This window comes from Rhinolophus ferrumequinum, chromosome 5, assembly GCF_004115265.2.
Source record: "Rhinolophus ferrumequinum isolate MPI-CBG mRhiFer1 chromosome 5, mRhiFer1_v1.p, whole genome shotgun sequence".
NCBI lineage: Eukaryota > Metazoa > Chordata > Mammalia > Chiroptera > Rhinolophidae > Rhinolophus > Rhinolophus ferrumequinum.
Genome location: NC_046288.1, coordinates 78,824,973 through 78,852,615, shown reverse-complemented (window position 1 = coordinate 78,852,615; position 27,643 = coordinate 78,824,973). Strand labels below are relative to the sequence as shown.

At 44.1% G+C, this 27,643-nt stretch overlaps 1 protein-coding gene across 1 annotated transcript in view; it reads left to right on the top strand.

Moving 5' to 3' along the window:
• Window positions 1-10,467: 10,467 nt before the first annotated feature.
• The window catches only part of CC2D2A (coiled-coil and C2 domain containing 2A), a 112,947-nt gene continuing 95,771 nt past the window's right edge, over window positions 10,468-27,643 (top strand). The window contains exons 1-4 of the mRNA XM_033106645.1: window positions 10,468-10,634; window positions 15,751-15,809; window positions 17,876-17,959; window positions 19,862-19,991. Coding sequence (XP_032962536.1) covers window positions 15,771-15,809; window positions 17,876-17,959; window positions 19,862-19,991 — 253 coding nt within the window. The 5' untranslated portion in view covers window positions 10,468-10,634; window positions 15,751-15,770. The remainder of the gene's footprint in view (window positions 10,635-15,750; window positions 15,810-17,875; window positions 17,960-19,861; window positions 19,992-27,643) is intronic.

The window sequence follows — 27,643 nt, the reverse complement described above, 5'->3', positions numbered from 1 at the left end:
CCACACCTGCAAGTGCCCTTTGCACACCACCCACTCCCAAGAATGATAAAGGCCAGTGGGTTCTAGACTCTTGCCATCTCACCAGTCGGAGAGATTACTTCATCCCACTCCCTCCATTAGAAAAAGTCACTGAAAGGTAGAGGTAAGTCATTGGCAATTTCAAGCCAATAAGAGAACAGAAGACCCTATTTTTCAAAGTAGCAGGAACTCAGGGGAATGAAACAATGACGTCTTCCCCATCCCACATTTAAGAGAGCAGAGCTGATCTGAAAGCCTATTTCCCCTTCAATTCTCAGCGACTGCGTAGGAGCAACCCACCACTACACAGTGGGTCTGCTGAGGGACGTGCTGTACAGAATCTCTTTCAATTCCTTCTTGATCCTGGCAGACAGATATCAGTGCATTTAGGATTGTGCAGAAACCATGGATGCTTCACCAACTGCGGATGTCCTCTGCACATTCCATCTCTCACGCTAAGACTGTCAGTGAACTCTGAAGTGAGTGTTCAGCAAAGGGAGTTTAAGGATATCAAGCCCGATGCTCTAATATGTCAAAAGGAAAACTGTTTCCTGGGAATGTTCCTTCCTTCCCAAACAAGATAAGAAAATGTTAATTTTGTTTTTGCTCCAAGGCTCACTTTGATGGCTGAATGGAAGGTGGCCAGCTTACTTTTTAAAGTACTGACCTCTAGTGGCTAGCAACAATAATTACTCTACCAGAGAACAAATTTTCTAACAAAGTCCAAGTGTGAGCTCACTTTACGTTCCAGAAGAGGAAACAGAGATCCATACAAGATAAGGAACTTGTTAGTGGTCACTAAGACAGGACTGGAGTCCAAGACTAGTTTGTTCATTCAATCACTCAACACATATTTATTGAGTGTTTACTATGTGCCAGGAGTTCCCCTGAGTTATGAGAACCCAGTGGGAAAGACAAAACAATGTGTCAACCTGGGAGGATTAAGAAAGGAGGAAGACTTGTTAATGATGATTGATTGACCCTTCTCCAGTGTTAGTGGGGACATGAATTAGGAAACAGACCTGAAGATTCTAGTATATTTCAGTATCTCAAAGAAGGAATGAGTAAACCTCAGGACCCCTTCGTAAAAGAACTCAGGTTGGTAGCAAAGGGGAAGTCTTCATGTGGTAAGTGGCAAAATACATGTCCCCTTCCCCCCAACTATTGTTCTTAAGATTCACTTGCCTTTTGAAGATTTTAGTAATCTCCACTGATACTATCGTTCTAGCCCCTGAAATTATTCTTCTAATCCGTACCTTTCTGTCCCAAGCATGGGTGTAAACCCTTTCTATAATTCCCCACAGCCAAAATAAGACTATGTGGGAACAATTATAAGATTTTATTGAAGTCTCAGAGAAAAGAGAGAGGAATGATAGCAGAGTTAGTGAAAGCGGACAACGAGATATGACAACAAAATGGGACCCACGGGCTCTGGTGCACTGTCAGAGGTTGGCCCAGCTCCTGTACGATTGTGTTTCTGTCTAGTCCTGGTTAGACAGCACATTGCAGTGTCCATCATCCCTTACTACCCCGAGAAATTTCTCAAACATGGCAAAACCTCCCTCAGACCACAGCCAAGAGAGCAGAACGGTGCGTGGTAGAAAGTGTCCCTTCACCGTCTAGTCCAAATTCCATCTCTCAAATAGTGAGAACACAAGCAGCTACCAATTTACAGATGGCTTTTACTCCAGAAATCTATCTGCTAGACAGTTCTTTGGATTCTGTCCTGCATTTCCAAAAAAGAAACATCAACAGTGATTGAAATCAGAAGCAAGTCCAAGAAAGTTCTATTTATACCCTGGTCCATCTAAGGATGTTAGAAACAAAACTTCTCAATTTGGCAGAAATCAGGAAGTGAGTATAGATATTCCTGGGTTCTCTTTACACCAATGTATTATCTGTACTGATATAAAGACCCAAGTTCTCCATCCCCATCCAGGTCCCTAAGAATTCTGCATCAGGAGACAAAGCACAGTTGCCTCTACGAGGACCTGTGGCTGCAGACAGCCAAGACATGAAAATTCTTCACCTGGAGTCAGTAGAGAGGTCATTCCTCAATTGAGTCTGTTGGGAAAAGTGCCTGTTTCCCAAATATCTATAGCATTTTGTGCATTTGAAGGAAATGCAGTATAATTTGTGGCATCGCAGGACACAAGAAAATAATAGATGGATCAGAGTGCCTGGCGAAGGAGAACATAATATTTTTTCATCAAGAGATGTCGTCCGCAGCTCTCTGTCTAGTGAGCCCAGCAAGTCTCCTTGGGTAAGATCTTGTTTCAGTGAAGGGTCAGTTGAGCAACTCTTCTTGATTATGCAATTGTAAGACGAGGGGACACCCACTGCCCTGGGAAATGGGGAGTAACAGGATTTCCTGTGACTGACTGATGCCCTTTCCGATGCCCCTGGCAGTCCCTGATATCAGGGAATAAATTTTCAAAATGGCTAAGGAATCTCCTGGGGAAAAAAGGATTTAGACACTGGCCTCTTTTCTGCTGAATTTCAACAGCATTAAGACCTCTCTGGTAAACTTGGGTGATCTTACTTGAGTTGATCAGCGAGGAGGGATGTGGGACACCGTGGAGGGGAACGCAAGGTGAGGACAGGGGGTCTGTGGACTGGTGACCGTGGTTCAACTCAGAAGTCAGATGGTAGTGGGGAGGTGGGGGAGGGCGGAGAGTGTGGGTACTGGTTTAGGCACAGCTTGTGATTGAAGTCTAAAACTTCTCAAAATGCTGGCAACAGTGGCAGATCATATTGGCATAAACCATGCTGGAGAAATGAGGGTTTCTCACCACCATCATTACTGACACTTGCAGCCAGATGTTTTTCTGGACGGGGGTGAGGTAGGAAAGGCCCTGCCCTGTGCATTGCAGGATGTGTAGCAGCATCCCTGGTCTCTGACCACTAGATGCCAGTAGCAAGTCCCTCCAAGTTGTCACAGCAAAAATATCCCCCAACTTTGCTAAATGTCCCCTGGGAGGACAAAATAGGCATGGGTTGAGAAGCACCGGTATACACGAAAGAGTGTAACCCTCGAATCTCAAATGTGAGGGACCCGGTGTGAGTATGGAGACTGGCCAACCCATCAATACAGCCAACGCAAAAATGCTCAGCCTTCTTGGGAGCCGTTTCCTGCAGTGACCAACTCATCGCCTGTTCTCTCCCCATTGGCATTCCTCTGCGGGACCACCGTTTGAACCAAGTAAGCCTCTCAAGATTTATGACCAACTCTAAGTGAAAATGAGGCTTCAAGGGGGAGACACTGGATGTCCTGCTAATAAAAGCAAGCATGTTTTCCATCACGTAATTAGCAAGTGAAGGCATTGTGATGGTATTTGTACCCCAAGCTGGTGAAGCGGGTCATACCAATGAGATGCACGTACAGGAAGTACTGGAAAGAAGAGAACGTAAAGCTTGTAGAAGAATAACCTTGCTAACAAGAAAAATGTAAGAAGTCACTACTCACATTAGAGTACCGGTTTTCTCTGATATGTGAAAGCGTCACCAGTTATTTCAAGTCATGACATGAGTCTCTAAAATAAAATGAATCTGATAGCATTCCATTCTCGACAGCTCAGACAGCTCTCTTAGGAAGTGAAAATGTTGTTAAATGAAGCAAATGAGGAAAAAAGTTGCTGCAATTCAAAGCACGCTGAAAATCATAGCCCTGGAGGGAGAAAATTAAATGCTTTAATATCTATAAAATAAAAATAGGCTACACAACCAATACATCTGAGCCACTAACTGTTTCTCTCCATTTACTATAGAAACAAGAGGTTCAAATTTGCTAGAATTCAAGTTCCATTTCAGAGAGAGATGTATATAATTCAGTAAATTAAAAAGCATAAATCAAATATTGAAGGGCATGATTTTATAAAGTTTATGATTCAAAGGTGATCCTTCACTTTAGTGGTGTGTTTTTTCTTGTGACACGCCTTTCTTTCATGGGGAATGGATCAGGTGCAATAAAAAATATGATAAAAATCCAAAGAACCGAGTAAGAATGACACAGTCATCTAAAATTGAAATTGTGTTCCACCCGCTCAGGTGTGAGAAGCTTTTTTTTTTTTTTTTTTTTATACCACTTATTGACCTACATAATGTACCATTGCAGCTTTCCTCCAAAGAGAATATAGCATAATGGTCTCATTTCAGGTTCTACAATTTTTCCATGTTTATCACATTGTCTTAATTTCCCAAAGAGACTTCAAATGCATTGTGCTGTCGTGGCATTACCCTTGAAGACATTAAATGCATTTGCTTATTTTTTGATATACATGCCAAAACTATATGTCTCAGAGTGCTCTGTAAAAAAAATGACTATATTTCATTCATTCATTCATTCATTCATTCATATTTTTATTAATTTATTTAAAAACGTGAGTGCTACAGTTACTATCACTGTGTAACAAATGACCCCCCCAAAATGAAGTGGCTAACAGCAACCATTTTATTATGCACATGGATTTTGTAAGTCAGGAATTTGAACAGAGCACAGCTGGTTGACTGATCTCTACTCCACAATATCTGGGGCCTCCTCTGTGAAAACTTGAACCCTGTGAGGTGACTTGACGTCTAAGGGCTGGAATCACCCAAAGGCTTATTCACACACATGTCTGGAGCTTTGGCTACAGTGACTCAAAGCCAAGGACTGCTGCACAAAGCGTGCACACATGGCCTTTCCATGGGGTCAGGTCCCTCATCCTACGGTGGCCTCAGGGTAGTTGAATTTACACGGCCACTTAAGACTCTAAGAACAAAAGTTCCAGCAAAGAACATAGAAACGACATTGTCTTTTGTGACTCAGCCTCAGAAATTAGCCAGCAATTCAGCACCACTTCCACCACCCGAAACTAGTCAATGTAGTTATAAGTCCAGTCAGATATGAGGGGAAGGAAAATAGACCCCACGTCTTGAGGGGAGGAGAGTCAGAGATTTGGGAGGTTATGTTTTAAAACCACCACAGGGGCATGCCAAGATAGAGCACAGGATTTTTATTATTAGGAATATTTAAAAAGATATAACTACAGGCATGTCAGAGTTGAAAAATAGTAAGGAATACGAGTCTTTTGAAAAACCTTTGCCAATCAATTTAAAAATAAAGAAAAGACACAAATTTCTAAAAATATACAATGTACTAAAATTGAAAGAAGAAATTTAAAACCTGAATAGGCTTATAAGCATGAAAGTAATTGAATCATTGGTCAAAAATTAAGGCGCACACACCCCCAGCCTATGCTCCAAAGAAGATATACAAGTAGCCAATGAGCTCAATGAATGATGGTGCACATGACTCACATGGAAATGCAAACTAAACCCACAGTGCCATGCCATCTCATGCCTACTAGGATGACTGTCATCAAACAGTGGAAAATAACAAGTGTTGGCGAGGATGTGCAGAAATTAGAACACTTGTACCTGACAGATGGAATGTAAAATGGTTCAGCCGCTGTGGAAAACAGTTTGACAGTCCCTTAAAAATGTAACTATTGAATTACCATATGACCCCCAAATTCCACTCCTAGGTGTACACCTAAAAGAATTGAACACAGGGACTCAGACAGATACTTGTATGTGACTGTATATTGAAGCATTATTCACTCTACCCAAAAGGTAGAAACAACCTAAATATCCATCAGCAGATAAGTGGATAAGGAAAATGTGGTATACGCACACAATGAATTATGATTCAGCATTAAAACATAATGATGTACTGACACAGGCTATAATATGGATGAACCTTGAAAACATTATGTTAAAGGAACTAAACCAAACATAAACGGACAATTATCATACGGTTGCAAGTAAATGAAATAACTAGAATAGGCAAATTTATAGAGACAGAAAGTGGACTGGAGGTTAGCAGAGGCTGGGCTGGGTTACCAGAGGGAGGAATGCAGAGTTATTGTTTACTGGGTACAGAGTTACCATTTGGGGTGATGAAAAAATTTCAGAAATAGATAGTGGTGATGGTTGCACACATTGTGGATGTAACTAATGCCACTGAATTGTACACTTAAACGTGGTTAAAATATATATTTGAAAGTTGCTAAAAGAGTAGATCTTGAAAGTTCTCGAGTTCTTACCACAAGGAAAAAAGATTGTAACTATGTGAGGCGATGGATGTTAGTTAAACTGATCGTGGTGATCACTTTGGTATATATATAAATTCTTATGCGAGCAAAATAAATGAATCTAACAGATTTGTTTTAAACCAAAATGCAAAACTCTCATTCTTTTAGGTTAAGCGTTCCTAGGTGGCAATATATATATATCAAACCATTATGTTGTGCACCTAAAATTAAGACAAATTTATATTTCAATTATATCACGATAAAACTGGATAAATGGCTAAAATGGCAAATATTATGTTATATATATTTTTACCATGATAAAAAAAATCTCACTGGACCCAAGTGTTTTATGCACAAGTTCACAGAACAGAGTTTGTGTGTGTGTGTGTGAGAGAGAGAGAGAAAGAAACAGACAGACATACAGACAGAGACAGAGACAGAAAGAGGTACACAGAGAGAGATTAGTCTGCTTTTTCTGAGATTAGAAATATCCTAAAAAAAAAACAATACAAAAAACGAAAAATAATATCATCTCAGTTATGAACATTAAGGCAAAAAAATCTAAACATTAGTAACTAAAATCCACCAATTAATTTTTTAAACGTTTTGACCAAACTTAGTGTACCCCAGAGACACAAGAAAAATTTGACGTTAAAAAGCCTGTTAATGCAATTCACCCCATTAAAAAATGAAAGAAGGATAATCATATTTGATTATCTGAAAAGACGCAGAAGAAGAGCTTGTGATGTGTGATTCAAGACAAGTTCTTGATTGGAAGCTCTTCAGCCAGCTAGGAACACGTAACTTAAAAGAATGAGAATTTTGTGTTTTGATTTAAAACAAATCTGCTAGACTCATTTATTTTGCTCACATAAGAATTTTTGCAAGAAATGATGTTTTCGAATTATGCCCTTTAATAATTTTGGAACATTGTGAGATGTATAATTCTTATGAACTGGTTTAGTTTAGTTAAATACGAACAGATAAGGAATGTCATAATCAGAAAGTTAATTAGCACAAGACTGGTGAATAAATCCTCTTATGGCAACTAACCACTTCAAGTAGATAATCTCTTACAATTAACATCTGCTATAGTCTGAACTGTGTCCCCCAAAACACAACCTCACATGTTGCTGCCCTAACTCTCAATATGACTGTATTTGGAAGTAAGAATTTTAGGAGATAAAGTTAGATGATTAAATGAGGTCATAAGGGTGGAGCCTTAATCCAAGTGAGGATGTCCAAAAGGATTGGTGGACTTATGAGAAGAGGAAGAGTTATCTCTGTCTCCATCTGAATACCCTGTGAGGACACAGTTAGATGGCAGCCATCTACAAGCCAGGAAGAGAGCTTTCACCAAAAACTGAATCAGCTGGCAACTTAATCTTGGATTTCCCAGCCTACAGAATTGTGAGAAAATCCATCTTTATTGCTTAAGCCCCACCCCCAGTCTATGGTATTCTATCAAAGCAGTCTGAGCTAAGACAATATTCACCTTTTTTTTTTCATTCATAAACCGTATAGCATTTGCATCTGCCAGGATTTGATTAACATTAAATTAATAAACCTAACAACCCTCTGTGGTCATTAATATTATTAACCCCATTTTACAGATGAGGAAACTGAAACATAGAAAAGGAAGTTGACGAAGATCTCTCTATGTTAAGATTCAGCATTCACCTTCTTTCTCTCTTCTACCTTCCTGGGACTCCACCAGATATGGCGGACCCCTTAAATTTCTCCTCCTTGACTTTCATCCATTCTTTCCCATTTTCCGTCTCTCTAGGCCCCATTTTAATTTTTTAATATCTTTTTTTTATGTCACTAATTCTTTTTCCAGCTCTCTTAACAGAAGTTTAACCCATCCTTTGCTTAAAAAAAAAAAATCATAATTTTATTATTCGTTTCTAAAAGCTCTAGCTTGTTCCTTTGCACATTTGCCTGATCTTTTTCATAGTATATCTCTCATATCTTCAAAGCCTCCTTTTAAGTTCTTTTATGGTCATTGTTTTTTTTTATATTCTCCATTTGATCATTGTGTTATCAGAAGTTCTTGGATATGCCCTTTGGTTGTCTACGGACTCTTGATTGTTCCCTCCTGTGTTGTCTAATTTTGGATTGTGAGCTCATCTTCAGCAAAGTATATTTGCAGCCATCTGGAATTGACTAGTTGAAGATATTTCGTATCTGCTCCTGCCCAGAATCCCACAGGAATACAGTAAACGGAGATCGCTTTTTAAAATGTGTCTCTTGGGGGAGCGTTCCTAAATGATATAGGTAGCATCAATAAGACAATTAAACAGCATAGTGCAAGCCAACGATTATAAATTCTGTGGAGAATATTTTTCCCACCACATGCAGAAAAGAAACCGAGAGATAACTTTCTGTCTCCTTGTGCCAGCTTTCAATCTAAAATAAAAATATAAGAGTTTTTCTTATATTACTTCTTTGATAAATTCTACCTTTTCATTTTCTTGGTTCTTTCTTTCCATAACTACATATGTGGAATTTCTTAACCTGAGATCTTCTCATTTTCTCTGCAATGCTTTTCTGTAAAGGTGATATGATAGATTTGTTTTGTTTTGTTTTGTTTTGTTTTTCCATTGGAGGATCCAGAAGTGTCAGTATCTGGCATCTGTTCTTTGTGACCATTCAGTTTCTCCAGAAAATAATTTTTCCATGTTTTCCAGTTTGTTACTGGGGGAGCCAAAGATATACTTTTGTTTGCCTCAGTTTTGTGAGAAGGAGAGTGCCCTACCCACCTCCCCATTTCATATTCAGTTTTCAACCCTGAAACACACCCACTGTCTGCTGTACCTGGGACTTGAGACCAGAGTGTCTATGGTTCAACTTCCATAGAAAACTCCAGTCTCCTCTGAGTGGCAGAAGAAGAGGGGGTGGGGGAATGGGCGTGTTTCCTCAGGCTGCCAGGAGTAAGGAAGGAGCTTGAGGACATAGCCCCTCTGTATACAGACTTCCAAATCTTGCGTTTCAGCCCCATAACTCTCCCCACTTTCCTTGGTATATAACTGTGCTAGTTTCCTGAGGCTGCTACAACAAAGCAGCCCACTGGGTGGCTTAAGACAACAGAAATATATTGTCTCACAGTTCTGGAGATGAGAGGTAAGAAACCAAGGCATTGGCGGGATTGGTTCCTTCTCAGGGCTGTGAGGAAGAATGGGTCCCATGTGTCTCCTCGCTTCTGGTGCCTCAGGCGTTCCCTGATTTATAGATGCTATTCTCTCTGTGTCTTCATATCCCCTTCCCTCTATGCACGTCTGTCTCTGTGCCTAGATTCTCCCCTTTTTATAAGAATGTAGTCACATTGGATAAGGGCCCATGCTAATGACCTCATTTTAAACTGAGTCATTTCCAAATAAGGTCACATTTTGAAGACCTGGGGGTAAGGACTCCAACATATCTTTTTTAGTGTCCCACTAAAAAAGATATAGTGGGACACTCTTCAGCGCATCACAACACTGAGCCAAAGCCTGAGCTTCTCTGGAGTTCTGCAGACTGGATCAGTTCATTTCCTCATTCTTACGCCTACTTACCCCATCCCACACATACACAGATACACACACAGACACACATGTATGTACATGGACACACAGAGGAACACACACTCAGAGATGTGCAAACATACACAGAAACAGAGACACACAGATACATACATACATACAGAGAAACACACAGAGACATGCATAGACACAGATACCCAGAGACAAACCAACCGAGACACGCGTAGAGATACACTCAAACACACCCAGTTACACACAGAGAGACACATGGACATGGACATGCGCACTAGTAAACAGACACACACACGCATACTTGGAGTGTGGCTTTCTTTGGTCGACTCCTTCCGTGCTCTTCCATCTGCTTTGCCTCTTCTCCTATCCCTTGGCTTTTTGAGCCATCACATTTATATCTTCGCTCAATCATTTCAGTGGGAGTCAGAGAAAAAGCAGAGGTTAACCTTGTACATTCAGTCTCCCACATTTAAGCGGAAAACACTGCAGAGCAGTATTTGCTGGGGCCTGGAAGCACCTCTAGGGAGCCTTCACTACAAAGATATCCTCACTCCAAAACAATGACCCATCATGATTCTAAAGCACCCGCCTCTGAGCACGGCCTGTCTTTTACCAGAAATGCCAGTGACCCCACACATGAGGGAGGGAACGGCTCTTAAAGTTTGACTTAACTTCTGCCCAGCTCCTGCCCCAGGTGGATTCTCTTTTTCCTTGTCCTGTAGGCTGCTTTCTGCTCTCACCCCCCACGCACCTTTGTGTTCCTCTACTAGGAATAACCTGTCACTTTAAGAGAAATAAAGCCACCAAGCCACCTCCCTTAGGAACACGTTGCTAAGTGCGTGTTTTTGCTGGAGACATGGCTGCAGCTTCCCAGGGAGCCGCCCGGGGACGCCCCAACATTCATCCCTTCGTTTGGACGCTTAGAAGATTCAACAGGAAGACCCAGCTCCACTTCCCTTTCATCCCGGAAAGCAGAATCGGCAAAGTGCCTTCATTAAAGGTCTTTCAGGTAAATCCGTTCTTCCCGGGAGCAGGGCTGCAGCACTGGGGTCCCGCTTTCGGTTCCCTGCCTTGGAGTTCAGCCTCTGCCCTCGGAGCCCAGAGCAGATTTCACTGACTTGTAAAGTTAGGGTCTCTCATCATTATTATTCATGCTTTACTTTCTGGAATTAAAACGTAGAGCACTACTCGGCTGCTTTGATTTGCGCTTCTGCCCGGGTTCTTGTGTATAGAAACGTTCAACGCAGCTCCTCACAAGCCTGGTGAATCCCTCCCAGCCGGTCACCCTGCCTCCTTCCTTGGGCTTCCATCCCCTCCATCCTGTTGCTTTCCAGACTCCCAGGAACATTTGCTGCGTTTGCATTTCCGGGCCTTTTAGCTCACATTGGTTCGAAGGGCTAAGTACTAGCTATTGCAAGCTTCACTTTTCTTGGCATTAGACAGAAAAGGGCCATGACAGACGGGGCTGAGGCTCCCTGCTCTCTCCAAAAAAAACCACAAGAAAATCTGCTGGCTGCGATTTAAACTGATTGTTTCCCTTCATTGCAAAGAGGTGCTATGAAAAGCAAATGAAGTCTAATGGGAAATACATGGATGTTATTAAATTTTCATGTAACTTCTGCAAATAAACTCAGCACCAGAATGAAGTCTCTCTCTGTCTCTCCTGGAGCTTGTTTAAAGAGACATTCATTCACACATTTCTTGAGCATCAGCAACACACCAGGCAGTGAGCGGGAGTTTAAAGGGTACAAAGATGCATTAGACCAGGTTAGAAGCTCAGGGTTTACCGGGAAGACAGACTTACAAACAGATAATAACAGTGCAATGAGCTAAGTGCCATAAGAGATTTATAAAAGGGTCTAACGCTCTTAGCACCCAGCGAGACCACCCCCAGGGAGCGCCTGAGACACTCAGTTCATCGTGTGTGTGCATCGGGCATACACCACCCAGCTCAGCTCAGATAGTTGTAGGTACTCTTTGAAGGCAATACACATTATATGAAGCTGATTAAATGATTCTATAAAGCCATTTGTCACTAACCTTCTACTACTGGAAGCTATGGTCAGAATAACTTATAGAAGCAGGTAATGGATTCAAAAAGGTGTGTGTGGCACCTGCCCATGGTTCTCACAGGATGGGACAGAAACAGTTAAGCACTGTACACAGGGAGAAAATACTCATGCTTCTGAGGGCAGGGGAAGGCTTCAAATCACCATGAATGGAAACGGAAAGGAAACTGCCCTGGGCCCAGCTGGGGAAGGAAGGGGAGATATTGCTTATTGGACCCATGGGATGAAGAGAGGAACCAAAGATGGGAATGGGGGACTTGAACATCACAGAAGGTCTTTCTTGTGACTCCCCTTCTGTCCGCTAAGCTCTTTTTCCTTCCCCACTCTTGTCTTCTACTTTCCCTCCCTACCACCTCCTTCTCCTGATAACACTAACCAGAATGGAGAGCGTGGTAAGTGTTCGGCATTTTACTACACACATTCTATTATTTAACCCTTATAAAATTATTACCCATCGAGGTAGGAATTAATGGCCCCACGTTCACAGACATAGAAACGTATCTCAGAGAGGTAAAGGCATTGCTCCAAGATCACACAACTGATAAATAGTGCTGGAATTGAACCCAGGTCCACAGAATTTTTTACAGAGCCCTCACTCTTTCTATAAACCCATGTTTTCACTGTCCTGGAGTAGGATGCACATACTATATTATTTTTTAAGCAGCCAAGGCTGAGATTCAAACAATGCCACCTTTTTCATCTACCTTCATTCCTTTCTTTCTTACATTCTGTAGAATTTGTCACAGGGTCCTTTTATGACTCTGATCCTCTGGTGACCCTCAGGGATAGTCTTTGCCTTGATGAAGGTGTCAGTACTTTCCTTCAAAAATGTCTTTGGTGTTCTGCACTGAGTTAAACAAATCACTGGCCTGAAGTAGCCAAAGCTCTTTCTCACTGAGGCAATGCTCCACAGTTTTCAATGGAAAATAGTTCCAGAATAGTGGGCTAGCATAGAACAGTTACTGATATCATTGAAAAAGCAAGAATATATGGCGAGACAGAGAGAGAGAGTAGTAAGGGGGTGGACTCTGGAATCACAGACGTGGGGTCAAGTTCTAAATATGGCATTTTATGACTATAATCTTGGGCAAATTAGGTAAACTGTCAGAGGTTAGACTCAGAGGAAACCTTGGTTTCCTTACATGTAAATTGAGGCAAGAGCTACTGAGCTAGAAGGGTTCTTGTGAAGCCTAGGGACAACTTGGATAGAGAGAGAGCACAAAAGAAACCTGCAGTAAATTATGGCTCTTATTTTGATGTTGCCAATAGAAATATATTAACAAGTGCTCAGTGCATATGACGACAAGTGGTATATTAAAGTTGGGGAGTATTGATTTATCTTTTCTTAGCAAGAGTGTTCATAAAAAAATAAATTTTGTTGTCATTAGAAACTCATTCAAAGGTAATGATCAGGAAAGAATGAGGAGAAAAAAATCAACCCCATTACATTTTTCATTTTCTACTTCTACTTCTTTCTTTCATACATCACACTTTTTAATTTATTAAGAATCTTTTTTTAGTTACTAAATGACTTCACAGTTCTTTTTCTCCAGTTCTTAATTGCCAGAGTTGTTTCTTAGAGAGCTTTTGTGTCCTTCAGCATTATCTGCCCCCTTGTTTTTTCTAGAGTACCTCTTCACATTTTTATTTTCTTAGCTGCTTTTATCATTTCCCTTCCGCTCTTTCTGTAGCCTGTGTGGAGGTGTAGATGGGAAACAGTTGAATTTCCAGTGCTCTGCTCCCCGTTAACGTGCTAATTCCCGATTAAAGTCAGTGAAACCCTGAACACCTCAGGTGAGCTGCTGAAAGAACCAAGGCCCAGTGAAGACTGGGCTTCCACGGATATCAGGAAAGGCTTACAATGTGTCAGCCCTGGTATTTCTCTGCATTTGCTCTCATTTAATCTTCACGTCCGCCCAAAGAGGACAATGAGTCTTTAGAGGGCTCCAGAATGTGGCTATGAAGATGCAGCGGATAAATAGTGATTTGCTCATTCATTCGACAAGTATTTACTGAATGTCTACTGTGTGCCATAGGCCTAGGCTCTGGGGGTAAGGAATGAACAAATGTCCCTGTCCTCCTGTAGCTTATTCTAACGGGAATGGGCAGGCAATCACAAATAAATATGTGTGTGAACAGGTGACGAGTACTGTGGAAAATAAATCAGTGCAGGTAGTTAGGGAGATGCAGCAGGGTGAGAGCAGAAGGTTATCACCTGCGTTGTGAGTGTTTAGGGAAGACCTCTCTGATCAGAAGAGATTTGAACAGAGTCCTGAAGGGATTGAAAGAGACAAAGAGAGAGAGAGACATGCAGAAAGAGAGTTCTAGACAGAGGGAACAGCAAGTACAAAGGCCCTGAGGCCAGAGGATGCGAGTGTGGATCATGTAGCCTTGCAGGCCATTGAAAGGATTTGGGATTTTACCTGGTTGAGAAAGGGGAGTCGTCGGAGGATTTTGAGTGGAGAAATAACATGATCTCGCTCAAATTTTAAACAATTTACTCTGGCTTCAACATAGAATAGACTGTAGGTAAGCAAGGCGGGAATCGGAGAAGCTGGAAGGTTCTTATGCAAGGCCATTTGAGAGACAGCGGTGCTGGACCAGGGTGAGAGTAGTGAAGGTACTTGGAAGTGACTGAGTTCTCAGTATAATCTGAAGGCACAGCTGGCAGGATTTCTGAGGGGTTGGATATGGTGGGTCGTAGGAGAGTCAGAGCAGAATCAAGAGCGACTCCGAGGTTTTAGCCTGAGCAAGACGGTGTTCTGTTTAATGCAACAAGAAAGGCCGCAGGACAAGCAGGTCAGGGTTCGTGGCAAGGAGCTTCGTCTGAGGCATGTTAATACGCCAAGTGGAGGCACCCATCTAGCAGCTGGATGTTTGAGTCTGGAGTTCTGCGGAGACCTGTGGGCCCAGGATGTAAACTTGGAGACTACAAGTATATAGATGGTATTCAAAGCAAAGCATAACAAGGAGACCACAGGGAATGTGTAGAGGGAGGCTGAGCCTTGGGCTGAGCCTTGGGCACTCATATGGGGTGGTCAGCAGCTGAGGAGAAACTAGCGCAGGAGCGTGAGAAGGAGCAGCCAGTGGGTACAGGAACACCAGGAAAGAACATGTCGCAGAGCAAATGAAGAAAGTGTTTCAAGAGAAAGAAAGTGATGAGTCACTCTCATTACTGAATGCCTGTATCAGGTCAGATAAGATACGGGCTGAGGACCAGTCATTAGACGTGGTAACACAGGGGTCGTTGGAAATCCTGGCCAAAGCAGTTTCAGGGAGTGCTGGGCCCATAAAAACCGATTGGAAAGAGAGCGTTTAAGGAGTTTTCCTGAAGAGGGTTGAAAACTTGAGCAATGACTAGAGAGACCTGAAGTCTAGGGAGCTTTTTTTTTTTTTAAGGAAAGGGCCAATTACAGCACTTTGTACACTGAAAAGAATGAGCTAATGGAGCAGGAAGAAATGATTATCCAGAGGAAAAGGGGACACAGTCTTGACAAAGCTCCTGGAGGACAGAGGGGACGGGTCCCAGTGCCAGGCAGAGCCCTGGCCCAGGTGGGAGCACGGACAGCTCACAGCAGCAAGTGGACGCACAAGAGGTGACATGACTCAGCGGGCTGGGGCAGGCCTGTGGGAACCCTCTCTGGTCTCCTTTCTTTGCTCAGGGAAATGAGACCCCAGGTCAGGGGTAGAGAGGAGGGGAGGGAAGGTGGAGGTTTGGGGGAAGAGGAGAAGCTGGAAAGTAGTCCTCCCAGAGCTAGATTCTAACCAGGGCCATCTGACTCCACAGGCAGAACTCCTCCCGGGCTCCCACCTGCTGCACAGTAAAACCAGGCTCGTTGGCAGGGTCATGGGGACAGAGGGGTCTGTCATCCTCCTTATTCCCACAGGGCTCATTTCTACCAGTCCTGGGTTTGTCAGAATGTATTCCTATGGATGGAACATCTACTCAGCTCAAACACTTCCCTAACCTAGGCCGGCTTATATTTATCAATAGTAAGAAAGATATTTCACTGACTTCAAAAGTCCTGACGTTTTTGTGTGTGCTTTGCCTGGCAGGGAGGAGCCATCACAGCCCAATGAATCCCCAGGAAGAAAAAGTGAACATAATCACAGAGGTAAGTGGTTGCTTAGATGTCCCCAAGGGATGTGTGTGTGTGTGTGTGTGTGTGTGTGTGCAGTGCACTCATGTCAGACGTGTGGTAAGTGAGGAAGCTAGGCCAGCAACAAGCTTTCATGGTTCTCCAGCTGCACACAGAGGGTGCTAGGGAAGGCTCCTGGTGGGTGGTGTAGGAAATGCAGCCCTCCCGGCACTCCAGGGTTTGCCTCTACTGGGATGCTCTGAAGCTGCTTTGTCACCGCGTCATGAATTCTGACACAGAGCAGTTCTAAGGCGCCACCTGCTATGGGGCCCAGCTCTGCTGAAGCACATGGACTTCTAAAGAAATTCAGAATGAAGCTAACCAGCGTAGGTTCTAGCCACTAATAAAATCCTCTGCGATTGCTCACTCATGGTGTACCAACTTCATTAAACACTGTCTAGATAGAGCAGAGAACAAAGGCAATCTCCAGTGTGGCTTCTGCAGACCGCCACACAGAGGAGAAAGTATTCCCGCCAATGCCTGCATCTCCCTTGACTCCAGGGCTCACTGACTTGAGACCCTGCAGGCAGAAATGGAGACAACATTCTGTTTTTAGTAGAGTAATTCTAAAAACCTGGAGGAACACATTACGCAGGTAGAACCACATGACTACATTTGCTCATTCATTCATGCACCAAATACTTGTCATTCCTCTGGTCCCTGGGGATACAGCAGTGAACCAAACCCTGTGCCCTCATGGAGTTTACATTCTATCCAGTTGGAAGTCCTGGTACTTACTGGACAGCTTTCCATTGATGGAGGATCAAATCATGATTGGAGAATAAAAACGAACCTACATTTCTCCTACGTCCATTCTAAGCCAGTAAGAACTTAGACTTGAATTCAGCACCACACTTGCACAGCTCAATAATATCAACATCCTGTAATCTAAGTTGGTGAATTCCTGAGCTCTGAACACTCCCTCCCTGGGGGGCCCTGAGGGATGAGGTCTGAGTGGAGATGGAGCTTGTCCCCAGAGGATGACAGAGAAATCAGTCCCATAGACGTAGGGAAAGCTCACAGCACACCCATTTCCTGGTCGGGACCTCGGTTCCGTCTCCTGTAACTGAAGTTGTTGTCTTCTTCTCTAACCCCAGTGATCAAGGGCACTGATGTGTAATTGGAACCCAGCCCAGCAACCTGCACGCCATTGCTTTGAACTCTTACGGCATTAAAACCCGTGCTTTGTGTTCCAGATTTGTTCTGTATAAAAATTTTAAAATTCCCAATTTTAGAGAAAAAAAATTCTAATAAACTTGGTGTGCCCAGGAGAGGTTCTGGGTTTATCTTGCCATTTCTTTTACACTCAGAAGTGCCTGCACCCCAGTTTGTAAAACTCTGGGACTAGAAAAGTTCAGAGCTTGAAATGTGAGAGCATTCAGGTCTAACATTTAATGAATAAAACTTTAGAAAATGTTACGTGGAAAAAGAAAACAAAGTCTGCACTGTTAAAGGATTGCGCCCTTTTCAAAAGGATCTACTAAAACGTTCTTTAAATCAAAACTTCCTCAGCTTCCTGTGATTTAACATGTGTCTTCATCATCCTCTACCTGATAGACTGGGGAGCCAGCGAGAAGCCCAGCCCTTGAAACCCTTACTAAGGCTCAGAGGTCATCCTGTGCTATGTCCCCCTGTGGGGCCAGTCCCTGTGTCCTGGCAGATTCACTTGTTTAGATTGTGACTTTTGAGGGCAGGGAGTATCCCTGTGCCCCCAGGGCCTGGAACACCGGAAGTGCTCAATAAAGTTCTATGCGAGAACAAGGACCTGGGACAATGAAGCGCCATCATCTCACTTACAATGTTTCCCTTTGGACACAGTGTTTCAAGGTCATACCTATTTTGAGAAGAGTCCGTGAGGATGGCTGCTCAGATCTCTGTTGTCTCTCCCCCCACTTGCACTCACCTGTAGCGCCTGGAGGCCCCAGAGTAAGACGGTGACTTTCACTGATACCGAAAAATCACACCCCTGTTCTTCTCTTATGATTCCTTCCCAAGTTGCACACATACCAAGTGATGACTCTTCTATTTGCATTTTAACAAAGGAGTTCATTGAAAATGATGAGGAGGCAGATGTGGGAAGAAAGAAGAAGACTTCGAAGGTTCAAAGACAAAAAAGAAAGAAGCAGGTAGGGAGTGCCAAGAAACATGGATCTGTCTACTGGGCTGTTAACACCCCACCTGCTCCCACAGGGGGCCATACGTCCTCCTCTGGGAGAGGCAGGCATGTGGGTGGATGGTCCGGGTGCAGCACCTTGTGTGGGACCTTCCAGATGACCGTCACAATGAGACCATGGTCAGTATTCGGAGTATTTTTCCTCTAAGATTTTTCCCATGCCCTGAGACAGGTATAGAAAAATGAAGGAAAGAGCCCCCTTCCAGTGTTGTCATCAAAAAGCCAAAAACTAAGACGGGCGATAGATGGCAGTGCAGGATTACAAATCTTGGGGAACTCCCCCTTTCTCCAACTGCAAGCCCGAACTCCGCTGCAGTCTAGGGGGGAGGCTAACTCCCGGCTCCCAGCCTGCTGGCAGTCCCGCCCCCAGCTCTCCCCTCCACAGGAGTGGCCCTCCTTGGCTGGCAGCATCCTGTGCAAGGTCAACCTTCTCAAGGTAAATGAATTCCCTTGGTAAGGGTCCTTGCCCTCTGTGGAGGGAGGATTGTTTGGAATACTGAAGATGCCAGCTGCAGAGGGAGGGGAAGGGCAGGGAGCGCCATTTTGAGCCGGCAGCCACGTGATGGAGCCGGCCTGGGGAAGGGTGGCTGGCGAGGTGGGGAGGGAGGGAGGGCACCGGGGATCTCGTGGCAGGGGAGAAATCTCTCTCTCCGCTCTCCCCTCACCGCTCTCCCCTTTCCAGCACACTCTGGGAGGGACAAGCTGAGCAGAGGAGCTGGCTTCTTCTGCAGCTGGGATGGGCACCCAGGGGAGGGAGTAGGGGACAGGAGGTGCTGCCAGGCCACGTGGCTGCTCCCTCTGCCACTCAGGGAGCTTTAACCCCTTCCTGCACGGTTGGTAGTGGCTCAGCAGTAGGGTAGGGGACCCACGGAGGCAGCAACCACCCAGTGCAAATAAGAAAAGTTCAAGTCCTTGGCTCAGGGGCCACAGCAGTGAGCCAAGGTGCCCAGGGCTGGGGCGTGTGGAGCTTGGATGAAAAGGGAAAAAAAGGACAAAGATGGAGATGAGAAGAGAATAGCAGGCATCCCACTTCCTAGGCATCATCTCATTAAGTTAAGCTGCACAAGAGCCCTGATCACAGAACAACATAGCAGTCTTTGGGGCATTACAAGAAACCAAGAATTATGTTTCTTAACCCCAGTGGCATTTCGAATTCACTTAGGGATTTTTTTTTTTAATTAAATGGCTCAAGTTCATCTTAGACTATTTAAATCAGATTCTCTGTGCTTTGCACAATGCCTGATTAGCATAGCAGCATCTCAGGCAATGGGCTATTTCTATTTCCCTTCTTTTACGGATGAGAAAGAAAGGAAGTTAGGAAGTTAAATAGCCTGCCCAGAGCCCCAGAGTCAATCTGAGTTCGGAGGCAAGCTTTGTCTGACCCCAAAGAGGATCGATCATGCGACCTTGGCTGTCACTGCCACCTCTGCTCCCCTGCCCACCTCCTCTAAGCCCTGAGTGTCTGGGGAAGAATCAGAGGCTGTTCTTTGTCCTGGAATACCCAGAAAAAACTGTTTCCAAACTAGTTGGAGTTGGAATCAAATAGTTTGGTTGTGACTTTTCTGTTTCCTTTTTTCTCCAAATTTCTGCAGGTACATTATATCTAGAAAAAGTAAAGTTTCCATTTTATTTGGGATGCCTTGGTAATTTCACAAGAAACTTCCTAGAGAAACTCAGCGTTGACACAGCTTCCCTACAGGGGTGACCATCGTGACGCAGGTAGCAGGGATCACAGTTTTCTAGGTCTGAGTAGTATTCAGGCCTGTCCCCTTCTTAGGTGACCCACCTCATCCTGAGATAGGATCTGCGTCAACAGAAGCCCTGGGACTCACCGTCTCTGCCCCTCTGCCCACAGCAGCGGACTGCTGGCCCCCAGGAAATGGTGTCTGAAAAACCCCATCTTGGCAGCCAGCGGGAGCCCATGGAGGACGATCCAGACCCTGACACTCGCCCCCTGAGCATGACCACCCGACGCGGCCCACGGAGTAAGTGTCTCTCAGTTCAGTTCAGCCAGAGTTCATGAATTGCCTTCTGTGATCGGACATACAGGGATTTTAAGGGGTGTTCTTTTTCATACACAGTCACTACCCCTCCACCCTACTTCCCACCAACTCCATGGGTAATTTTCTAGGTGAACATCTGTCTAGGAGACTAGACGCGTAGCTTCAGGACGTATTTATAGAACCACATAAGGTTGATGTGTTCATTGAAATAGAAATGGTGCAGATAATCAAATATGTAGACATTCAAAGGAGGGGGAGCCAGTTAGGAAGGCACACAAGTCAATGATTGGATGTGAATCGCATGTTGAAAGAGCTGAGGGAGTTTCTGAGGCCCTGGGAGCCCTTGCCCCTTGAGGACCCCGCCCTGATTCCTCCCCCCTCCCCCCACCACACACACCCGCCCTTCTCCCCTCTGAGGACCTCGGGCTGCACTTCACAGCATTTGCTCTTTCCCACTATAGTGAAAGCATTAATTCTCCGCTCATTGTAGGGAAAATGGTTACCCCCCACTGGATGCTTTTCATAAAAAGCGAATTAGACAAGAAAAGTGTGTTATACTTTCAATTGTTACATAATTATTACACAGCTGCTACACTCTGTCCTTGAGTAGCAGAGCTGTGAATAAAGTAACTGTTGGAAACTAAAAGGCTTTGTAAGCAAGCTCATCTGACCTCCAACCCTGAGAAGAATGTGGTTTCCATCAAAGAGGGGTGATACAATGATAGCCGTTACAAACTTCATCCCAGAAAATTGCTTTGGAGCTGGGTACTCAAAATTGTTCATTGTGGAATATTGTAACTGGTCTTGTCAGCTCAGGCTGCCATCACAAAATACCACAGAATGGGTAGCATTCGTTTTCTCGCTGTTCTGAAGGCTAGAAGTCCAAGATCAAAGTGCCAGCGCGGAGGTTTCCAGCGAGCCTCTCTGCCTGGCTAGCAGGTGCCTGCCGTCTCCCTGGGTGCTCACTCTGGTGTCTCTTCTTCTAAGAACGCTAATCATGTGGTATCAGGACCCCACATTCTAATCGCATTTAACATTAAGTACCTCCCAGCTCCAAACACAGTCACATTGGGGGTTAGGATTTCAACATATGAATTTTGCTGGGATGCAATTCAGTCCGTAGCACAACTATTGAATATGTAATGAATTATTTTAAAATTAAAGGGAAAAACAGTCAGAGTGGGTGGCCAGTAATAAAGGATCTGTGGCATAATGAAAGTGGATTCTTTTCTTTTTTCTAAAATGGGAGAAAAATATTCATGATCACCATGGGTGTAATTGTGAGGATCAAATCAAAACAGGATATGAAAGGACTTTAAATAGCATAGAACATTCGATAAATGCACAGTAACTAAAGTGTTTGAGAGTGAGATAATAGATTTAATCTATGCATTCATCCAAAAATAAAAATAAAATAGTACTAGTTCTGATTTGGAGAAGAGGAAAACAACAAAAGCTAAGATTTGCCTGCCTGAGCAAGGTCATGACCAGTGATATCTGGGCAGCCCTGGACAGGGCTGAAAGCTGTGGCTGATTTGGTAGCACTGGTGAACCAAGACATAGAGGAAACGTCCCTAGGAGTCAGGTGGGCGGGAGAGGGGGAGCGGGGGAGGGGTGGCTGATGGATAAGGAGACTGTGTAGCCAGGCACCTGTCAGAATGAGCGGTCAAGACCTGTGGAAAGTCAGCCAGGTGGTCCAGCAAGCAGAACAGGTTCATTGTTCTGTCAACACACACTGGAGCAAACGACAGACAAGTACAGGGAATGACAAGTGTGGTGAGAAACGTGGCTAGGCATACTGACCTGAGATGGGCCGGGAAAAGGGCAACAGAGGGTCTATGGCTGACAGGTACGCAGGCGTCTCTGTGGTAGAGTTTTGGGGGAAGAAGATTCCAGACAGAGCACTGAAAACACACAAATGTGTGCTGAGAACTGCGTCCAGAGCAAGGTGGAAGCAGCCATGTCTTTTGTGACCTCTCCTGGGAAATCACACACCATTGCCATTTGTGACAAGTATGTCACTAAGTCCAGCCCACATTCCAGAGGAGGGAAACTAGGCTCCACCTTTTAAAGGGAGGTGTGTTGAATACATTTATGGACATGCTTTTAAACCACTACATTCATCTTTCTTGAAAACCCTTTGTGTCACTTTTCTACCAGAGTAAGCAATCACATAAATCCAGAGTAAGCGTCGCATAAAATCCACACTCTTTTTTTCGTTCTGGGCTCTGAGACTGTGCAATCAGCACCTTCCCGTGATATTCCCGCTCTGCGCCGGTCTGTCTGCACTCCGGCCGACTGCGCCCCGGCCCCTAAACGCCTCGCGACTACCTGAGCATCCCTGGGTTTTGGTGCCCACTCACAGAAAGCTCCCCACCCACCTTTTTATCAGACTTGTGGCGGAAAGGTCATAGAGATGTAACAGCTGAGGCCACGGGCTTTGGTGTCAGACCAGTGTGGGGACCACTCTCTACCTGTCACTTTCTTATTTACTTGGCCAAGTCCTCCCCCCCCCCCCCGCCGAACTTCAGTTTCTTTATTTGCAAAATGGCAACGAGAATAGAATGCCCAATACCTCCATGGAGTTTATATTCCAGTTGGGGGCTGAGAAGTAAAAAGGGAAAACAAGTGAAACAAACACGAGAAGTAGACGAGTGGCCAGTGGTGAGAAGTGCTATAGAGAAAGATGAAGCTGGACGGTGGAAGTGAGACGAGGGGTTTCTATATTATTAAAGGTCATTGGGGAAGGCCTCTCCAACAGGATGGTGTTGGAGCAGAGGCGTAAAGGAAACGAGAGATCTCTGAGGCACGTGGCCTTAAAGCCAGAGTGTTGGTATATTCAAGGAGCAGCAAGGAGGCCAGAGTGGCTGACAGAGCGAGCAAGAAGGAAAAAGAAGAACTAAGTGAGAAGGAAGAAGGGAATCGTACCAGCCTTGTGGGTCCTTGCACTTTCAATGCCAGTGGGATGACAGCTATGGGAGGCTTTGAGAGACAAGTGATCTGGCCAAACTTAGGCTGAAGGATGCTGTGCTGATTTCACCCTGGAGAGACCAGTTTGAGGGCTCCAGCAAAGATCCAGGTGGCGGTGGTGGGAACTGGGCCCCGGGTAGTAGTGGAAGGGTGGGCAGAAGTGGGAGTCTGGGTGTCTACAAGGTGGAGCCAACAGGGTTCATTGATGATTGAACAGGGATTGTGAAAGTAGGAAGGACGACTCCAAGCTTTTTGACTTGGGCAACTGGGAAAATGGAGGTGCCATTTGCAGAAAGAGGAGAGATGGCAGAAAGAACAGGTTAGGGGGTAGAAAGGAAGAAAGATCATGCAAAGTTTGAGATGCCTGTTGGAAATGGGTTGTAGAGATCTGGGGGTGGGGTGGGGATGGAGGCTGCGGAGGCCTTCGCTGACGTTCTGTGGAAAAGAGCACTTTCCCACCTCATCACCCATTCTTTCCTGTCCCTTGAGTCATTGTCTGTCAGAGCTCATAGCACCTCCTGGTTTGCTCCTGGTCACTGTCTGTCTTCTCCATTCACCACTGAATGGAACTCCAGTGCCTAGGGAGATGCTTGGTCCATGGTGGGGGCGCGGTAAACATTTGTGAACAGCTCTGCCCTGGGCACAAGAACAACACTTCTCAAGTCTTATAGCCCTGTGGCAGAATCGGCTGATTTGTTAGCTGCAGTGGAGCCAGACGGGCCAAGTGATAGGAGAGTATCTTCCACACTGTCCCCCACGTCCCTGCTCAGCTAGGATGTAAGGACATGACTGGGGGACAGGCTCTACCGTGAGTTCAAGTAGACTGGCTGCTTTACGGAAAAAAATTTTCATCACTCAGGCACATTGCCTCCTTGATCCCTTTTATTCTTTTTTTTTTTTTTTTTTGATCGAAATAAGTGATACTATTTCCTCTGCTAACAGCTCCTCAGCCCGTCTATTAAGGCTTCACGTGTATAGTTATGAAAATAGCTTTTGATATTCTCAAAGTAAATGAAATGTCAGCAAGACAAAGTGCCAAGTCTTAAGATCCTAAATGTAATACCCTTTGAGGCCTCTATTTTTCACTATGGAAATTCAAACATGCATGATGTAGATAAAATCCAGTGAATCTCACATGCCCTCCACCAGATTCAAGGATTAACAAGATTTTGTCACATTTCTTCCAAGTATCTGTTTTCTTTTTTTTTTTTTTTGTCTTTTCCAGAATTTAAATATATATATATATATATTCTTAATTGTGGTAAAACACACACTCACACACACACACACACACCATAAAATTATCTATCTTAATCATTTTTAAATGTACAGTTAACTCAGTAGAGTTAGCTATATTCACACTGTTGTACAACAGGTCTCCAGAAATATTTCATCTTGCAAAACTGAAACTTTATGATAAAAAATAACTCCCCATTTCCCCCTCTCCCTGACCCCTGGCAACCACCTTTCTACTTTCTATTTCTATGCATTTGACTATTTTAGATACCTCACATAAGTAGAACCATATAGCATTTGTCTTTGTGACTGGCTGAATTCACCAGTGTAGTGTCTTCATGTCATCCATATTGTAGTATGTGACAGGAATTTCTTCCTTTTTAATTCTGAATAATATTCCATTGTATGTATAGGCCTCATTTCTCTTATCCATGCATCCTTCATGGACATTTGGGTTGCTTCCACCTCTTTCCTATCGCAAATAATGCTGCTATCAACGTGAATGTGCAAATGTCTCTTCAAGATCCTGCTCTTGATTCTTCTGGATAAATACCCAGAAGTGGGATTGCTGGGTCATAAAGTAGTTCTATTTTTACTTTTTTGAGAAACCTCCGTACTGTTTTCCATAGTGGCTGCAACATTTTACATTCCCGCCAACAGCGCACAAGCCTTCCAGTTTCTCCACATCCTTGCCAACTTTTTGAGATTTTCTGTCTGTTAGCTTTTATAGTAGCCTTCTTAAAGCCATCTTTTGATTTGCATTTCTCTGATGATTAGTAATGTTGAGCGTCTTTTGATATATGACCATTTGTCTATGATGTTTGGAGAAATGTCTATCCTTTGTCATTTCCTAATCAAGTTATTGGTTGAGTTGTGGGAGTTTTTTTATATATTCTGAATAATAACCCCCATCAGATGCATGATTTGCAATATTTTATCCCATTTCATAGTTTGCCTTTTTACTCTATCGATTGTAACCTTTTTTCTGCTTTTGTTGCCTGTGCTTTTGGTGTCATGTCCAAGAAATTGTTGCGAAACTCAGTGTCATGAAGATTTCTTCTGTGTTTTCTTCTAGGAGCTTTATAATTTTAGGTCTTCAATCCATTTCGAGTTTATTTTTCTATATGGTGTAAGGTAAGGGTCCTCCTTTACTCTTTTGCACATGAATAGCCAGTTTTCCAACACCGTTTGTTGAAGAGACGACCCTTTTCACATTGAGTGGTCTTGGCATCCTTGTTCAAAATCATTTGACCATATATGTTTCTTTCATGACTTTCAGTCATGGGACCTGAGCATAACCTAACCTTCCTAAGCCATGGGAGCCTCATTTATAAGATGGGGATACTAAAATTCTTGGCTTCAGGCAGCTATTATAACAATGAAATCAGATGATGTGCAGAAAGCACCCCACGGAGTGTCCTGCAACTGGAAGAACTTGATGTCACCTGCATGACTAACCAAAATATTTACCTTCTTGACATGGCAGTACCAGGCTAAGATCCTTACATGCATTACATTATTTAATTTCCAGAACAGTCTTGTCATCAGGCATCGCTCTATAGATCAGACAACGAAGGTTCAGGGGAACCACCAGCTAGAAGTGATGGAGCAGAACTCAAACTCCAGTGTGCAGACGTCCGGAACCTGTGTTCTCAAGTTGCTACACTATGGCGTCCACACCCACAAATCTTAACCCTGACTGGTCTTGGAAGTTAATGGTGTACAGTTGGCCACAGAAGGTATAATGGCAATGCTACAACCAGCACTGTCACCAGTGGCCCACAAGGCCCCCAGGGGACTCTTCACTTGGGGCACAGAGTCAGTTGGAGTCTTCACCAGATTGTCATTCTGACTGTGTCTCATTTTTTTTCCCCAAAGAGAGTCAGTCAGGTAAATCACAGAAAGTACTCTCCCTACCTAGACTAACTCTTTTTTTATTTGAGGTTTGTTTGTTTGTTTGTTTATCTTACCGTAGCTACTTAACTTTCAAAATCAGTGTACATGTCACCTCCTTTGGGACATTTCCCTGATGCCCCAGTGTGTGAGTAGACCTTCTCTGTTTCATGGCCTCTGTGCCCGCAGGAGCGTCTCAAGTCTCTTCTTACTGGGACATAGTCTCCTCTCTCCACTGGACTAGCAATCTTTGAAGGCAGAGACTGACTTTGCTTAGCACCACGCTGGTACACAGATGGTACTCAGCAATGCTTACTGAGTGAACAGATGTCTCAAGCTGGCCTTTCTGCTTTGTATCCAAGGCTATGCTCTAGCTTAGGGGTGCTCACCTCGCACCCCAACTCCACACCCACCACACCCTTCCAACCAAGTGTGCTCACCTGGGTCCAGATCTGTGATTTCCCAAACCTCTCATGGAGTGCTGCCACCCCAGCTCTTCACCTTGAACCTGAGACCCTGTCTACACTGCAGCATTCCGACAGCGCTCCAGTGTTGTCAAGTTCAGACTGCATTCAGACACCAGATACCAGCACCCCTGATACACGTGTGGCCTTCCCCACAGCACCAGGCACACACCCAGAGGGGCCATGTCCCCAGTTAACAGCCACACAAGCTCAAGCAGTGGAAGCTCTGGCTTCTAATTTGCTCTACAAGCTATACACAGGCAGGACATTCCAAGCAAAGAAAGCATTTCACTGACCAGGCAGTAGTTCCAAATCAAATAAACATCCAGAAGAAAAGTGTACACACTGGCCCAGGATTCTAACTTGCACCATCTCTGTAGGGAGTAACTATCAAATGTTAAGTAGTTTCTTATGAACATAAATTTCCTCATTACTGACATCTGTTTTCCATTCATTCGTGTTAGTTTCTCTAATGAAAGCATCATTCCAGAGCCAGTTTCTCAGTATTGGTTGAAAACAAAGTTTGGAATCTGGTGAAATCTGATGCAAATGAAAGGAAATAGATAATTTCGTTTAGGCATATTTTTAAAAAGCCGTCAAGATGTGGAGAGACGACCCAGCAAACAAATGTTAAAGGCACAGTATGTGACAGGAAGGAGAACTGTCCAAAGGAGCTGGGTCTTGGGCAATCCTTGGAGCCCAAACAGCTGGAGAAGGGAAAGAACATTCTTGTCAAAGGATGCATACTGGGGACTGTACGAATGTCAAAAACTTCACCAGTGCTGGAGACACTACCTCACATGGCACTGAAGGGACAGGTATAAATAAATCGTATGTTGTATTATACAATTGCGTTTATTTTCTGGATATTATGTTTGACGTCTTTAAAAAAAAAAAAGAAAGAAAACAGAAAAACCTTTCTGGTTGGGGAGAGACTGGCTAATTCTTTGAGACAACAAAGGGCCCAGATTGGAGCCTTTGATATGCAAACTAACCAATCCAGAGCCCAACCTCCTCTATCTGGCCCCAGGACGCAATAGTCCTCTCTCTGAATCATCCAGGGCCAGGTAC